The sequence below is a fragment of the Thalia democratica genome, chromosome 7, assembly GCF_965202585.1.
Source record: "Thalia democratica chromosome 7, ktThaDemo2.hap1.1, whole genome shotgun sequence".
Lineage (NCBI taxonomy): Eukaryota > Metazoa > Chordata > Thaliacea > Salpida > Salpidae > Thalia > Thalia democratica.
In genome coordinates this window covers 35,818,087-35,822,456 of record NC_139171.1, presented here as the reverse complement: position 1 = coordinate 35,822,456, position 4,370 = coordinate 35,818,087, and the positions used below count along the sequence as shown (strand labels likewise).

The window sequence follows — 4,370 nt, the reverse complement described above, 5'->3', positions numbered from 1 at the left end:
AAAGTTTCAGAATGTAGAACATTTTCAACTGCTGAAATTTAAGATATAACAAATAAAAAACTCAGTGCTAAAACATTTTTTAAATACTTTTTAGTAAATTGTACAAAATACCTAACAAAAATGAAAAAGTTTTAGAATGTAGAGAATGTAAACATGTTATAAAGTGTTGCTAATAAAAGTTTGAAATACTTTGGTTTCGTAGTTAAATCGATTTTGCTAAAATAAATCACAACTAACATTGTACACATTTCATTTGAAAATAAAATAAACAAGTAAGTAAAGCGTTTATGATTAATTGAAAAAAGAAAATATATTTTTAAAACTGTTTATTGTTGAATATTCTTACAAAGCGTTTCATATGACACAGTTCTATTTTCTAAAACTTAATTCACATTAACCAAAAAAAAAAGTAATAAAAATGCTAGCTATCACAGTTTTTCCTGCCGCGATTTAACAATGCTGCATCGGTTCAGAGCATTAAAGTAGTCAATCAGAGTTTGGAAATGATACCTGCCCCTCCTGCAGCTGATTCCACTCATGTACGAGAGGTGACCGCCCCCAGTGGTGACTTCAACCGCTACATGCTCGCTTTCTCTCACCGCATCGTATGGAACAGCTGTTGAGAATAAAGCTGTGGTTCTCAATATTTCAAAAAGCTGTGTGTTTAAGTACTAAATAACTACTAAAGTTAGCGAACATTAGACACTTAAATAAAAAATTTTTTACTACTGAAATGTTCTTGTTATGGATTTACTGTTTTTTTAAATATAAGATAACATACATTTCACATTTATTCTGAAATATTTTAGATATTTTTCAATAAAAAAAAAACTTGCAGCCACAACTTGTGCTGATAAGCAATATTGTGGTAGTTTAAGTTTTGTTTTAATAAAGCTGAGTTTTAAACATAACTTTTTAATGGGTTTTCTTTAGACTACAAAGTTCCATCTCAAAAAACAAATCATTTACTTTTATAATCTGAAACCCTATCATCGTCCGCCATCAAAATAAGAGTCGGAGTTTTTATTTTCAAAATTTTTTCGCCGCTTACAGAACCCATGTTGTAATAATCGTCAATGTCTTTGAAGGAGTTAGTTCTAAATTTTTATTAATGTTTAAAACTAAAAAGAACAGTCAGTAAACTTAAGTTGACAAAAAACAATAAAACAAAAAACTGAAAACAACCTACTTTACAACAAAATTCGAGTTAAGGTCTATCATAGAACTGGAAGAACTAACAGCGTCATGATCTACATAACCTTCGAAAACATGTTTGGACCTTTTTGTAAAAAAATGCTAGAACCAGATAAATTGAAAAACAATTAGGTTTATACTTAATAAATAATTTGTATAATTAGATTAAAAAATAAAACAAGATTTAGTTAACACTATTATGATTTTACAAAAAAGTAATACAACATTTTTGCAGTTTAATAACTAACCTTATATCATTTCTTACCAACTACACTGACTAAAACCAAACCTGAGGTAGTTTTTGTTCTTTATTTCTCGAGTCATAAGGTACCCGAAAACAAGCCAATAAAACCCTTTGCTGAGAATATCGCTTGATTTGCCGTGGAAGGGAGGACAACACAAAAAAGTTGCATCCAACAAGCTTTTGTTTCCGTACTTACTCAAATAATTCATCATTATAGTTCTAGTAAAAATATAAACAAATCTGGTTAAAATAGGTTATAACTGTTTAAGTTGTTATACTGTTAAGTATACAAAAAATGAAATTTTGTTGTTTTAAAATTCAGCTTCGTTCAATTTGTAAAAAAGAATGGTACTTGGAAGGTAAGGCTAAATTTAAATTAGTTTCGCTATAAAAGTTTCATCTAATTATATGTTATTTACTTACGTTTTTTTTTTACTGACATATGTTAATTTTAATTAACTGAGCATAATTTGATATAGGTTACATTTAAGTGTAAAAATCTTGATATGCAATATTAAATGGTTATCTATGTAATTAAAAACTAAAACTTCATTTACCCTCCGAGTGAAAATCCAATACCGTATACTGAGGCATTTGGGCATTTTTCTTTGATCTTTTCAAGAGCTAGCTTTAAATCGTCTGTGTTGGTTACTGAAAAAGCTTTAGGGGTCTGAAAATTTAAAAAAATTAGAATTCAGTTTTTTAGGGTTAATAGAAAATAGTTTATATAAGTGAAAATCGATTAAAAGCTTAGTTATTCTCAGAAACTTGTTATAAACTACATAAAATTTAGTTGTATTTTTAAATATAAAATCAAGTAGTCAAGTAACTTTTAAAGTATAAAAAACATTAAAACCACAAATAATAAAAATTAAATATAATTTTGTAAACAAAATAAAATCGAAAACTTAAATAGACTAATAATAAAAATGTTACTCTTTTATGGATTGTTGTAAATTAAAACTAAACCTAATAGAGTTAGCATCATCTAACAAGTATTCAACATTTAAATTAAAAAAACTTTTTTAATTTATTTCGTAAGTTTTGCTGACTTTTGTTTACTTTCTATCAAAAAAAATCCAACGTTAAAGAAGCTATGTTGTACAAACAGCTGCTTTACAACTCATGCTAAAAAACAAACATACAGCGTAAAGAACATCGAAACCACGATTCGTGATGACCGCAACAGCAAAATTTTTATTCGAATACGATTTGTTCAAACTGTCCGTTATCGCGTGAACGTAGTTGGTTTTCAATTCACCCGAAATGCCCGGGTAAATTAGCACGACGTTCTGGGTTTTTTCGTTTGCTGCTTTTCCACTTTCCCAAGCGAGCATGAACTGCCCTCCGTCATCGTTTGTCAAAATTTCTCTTGAAAAAATAACTAAAGTGTTGAAAATCTTAAAAGCATGAGTAACTTATTTTGACTTAACCTACTTTAGTTTGTGTAATTTTAAGACTAAGCAATATCTGCAATACCATTTAACAAACTCAGAATAGTAATAAATCATAATATAATAAACAACTATACAATAATTTTAAAGGCTGAAAATAATCGTCCAATTTTTTGTTTGTTTTTAGCTGTTAAACAGTAAAATGATTTAAACTGTTTATAAAATGTTGTTGTAAATGTATTTGTTTTATATTTTATGAAAAACAGTTTCAAACTCACACATAGAAAATACAAAAGCAGAACTAAATAAGAATCAAAAGTAGGTATATCTAAATAGGTTTAAAAACTTGCATACAACTTATTAAATATTTGTTTCTAAGAACCGATACCTTAATTTAAAACAAGATGTTTCACTTAGAAGTCAAAAATTCTAAAATTTAATTTAAAACTGAAAAGTATGACATGTTTAAAGTATTTTGTCTAAAAAAGTTTGTTTTAAACATTTTTAAGTATTTTCCAAAACAGTAAATTAATAGTTAAACACTAATTAACTTAGTTTGTATAGTAAGCTCGATTTCTTTATAAATAACAGTTTAAATTAATAGTTATACTAAGTTTCCATTTGCTGAAAAAAATACAAGTTTTACATATATCGAGTCCATTTAAAACTAAATAAAATTATAACTGTTTTACTAGCAAACGTAGTATTTTGATATTAATAGCCAAAACACTGTATTATTTGCAAAAAAAACGTCTTAAAAACACAGATAAAACAAATAGATACTTTCTACTTTAATTAAATTATTTTTAAATCAAAGGAAAAAGTGACTTAAATACAATTTTTACTTTTTAAGACTTACTTGTCAAAATTTGACCTTTTTTTTGGATCTAAAACAATAGAAAGCATAGTTTGCGCGGTCCCGTTCGGTAGAAAATAAAGTGGATAGTAGGACTTTGAGACGGCTGCTACTTTTGACTTAACGAAATTGTAAAACTCTCCCTTTTCTTTTCCGTATAACTTTGGTTTCTAGAATTTAACGAATGACTAAAACTCAAATATGCTTAAAGTTTTAACAACCTCAGGTTTAAATAAAGATTTAGCATTCAATTATACTACACTTGTTTTTATATTTGTACATATTGTTATTTGATAACATTTTAGTTATTGAACTATATTGATTAAATCGCTTTCTAATGTAGAAATTTTAGCACTGCGAAAACCAAATATGTACTTTTAATCGATATTATAACTATATAAACTAAGTTTTAGACAATTTTATCAACTGGTCATCCGTTTTAGACAAATTTATTGCAATAGTTCAACTTTGCTTTATTAAACAAAAAGACTTGGCAAATTTTCTAATATTTTATTTCAGATTAATTTAAATAAAAACAAAAAAACTTAAGCATGCTTTGTAAAATTTAAGCCTAGATTCAGCTTACTTTTCCGTAGCAGAATAGATAGAAACTGGTGTAAGCAACTACAGCAGTCAGCCAGACATAGGTGCAGTTTTCAAACAAAACTTTATTCAAACTCAT

At 27.1% G+C, this 4,370-nt stretch overlaps 2 protein-coding genes across 2 annotated transcripts; both read right to left on the bottom strand.

The window, feature by feature from the left end:
* Positions 1-282: 282 nt before the first annotated feature.
* On the bottom strand, positions 283-1,545 carry LOC145841035 (phospholipase ABHD3-like). The gene is made up of 4 exons (XM_082948392.1): positions 1,484-1,545; positions 1,190-1,279; positions 970-1,097; positions 283-616 (listed from the first exon to the last, which is right to left on the bottom strand). Exons 1-4 carry the CDS (start codon positions 1,516-1,518, stop codon positions 429-431), a joined length of 441 nt encoding a protein of 146 aa, XP_082804518.1. The 5' UTR covers positions 1,519-1,545; the 3' UTR covers positions 283-428.
* A 446-nt stretch (positions 1,546-1,991) lies between these two features.
* LOC145841322 (protein ABHD1-like) lies at positions 1,992-4,370 on the bottom strand. Its single transcript, XM_082948683.1, has 4 exons — positions 4,275-4,370; positions 3,692-3,858; positions 2,584-2,809; positions 1,992-2,108 (listed from the first exon to the last, which is right to left on the bottom strand). Exons 1-4 carry the CDS (start codon positions 4,368-4,370, stop codon positions 1,992-1,994), a joined length of 606 nt encoding a protein of 201 aa, XP_082804809.1.

Coding starts and splice junctions, on each gene's coding strand:
- LOC145841035 (XM_082948392.1), bottom strand. CDS start 1,518: ATGACTCGAGAAATAAAGAACAAAAACTACCTCAG. Junction 1,280..1,483: donor AAGAACAAAAACTACCTCAG/GTTTGGTTTTAG, acceptor TTTTACAAAAAG/GTCCAAACATGTTTTCGAAG. Junction 617..969: donor TAGGGTTTCAGATTATAAAA/GTAAATGATTTG, acceptor TATTCTCAACAG/CTGTTCCATACGATGCGGTG.
- LOC145841322 (XM_082948683.1), bottom strand. CDS start 4,370: ATGAGTTTGAATAAAGTTTTGTTTGAAAACTGCACCTATGTCTGGCTG. Junction 3,859..4,274: donor ATCTATTCTGCTACGGAAAA/GTAAGCTGAATC, acceptor GTTAAATTCTAG/AAACCAAAGTTATACGGAAA. Junction 2,810..3,691: donor AAAAGGTCAAATTTTGACAA/GTAAGTCTTAAA, acceptor TATTTTTTCAAG/AGAAATTTTGACAAACGATG.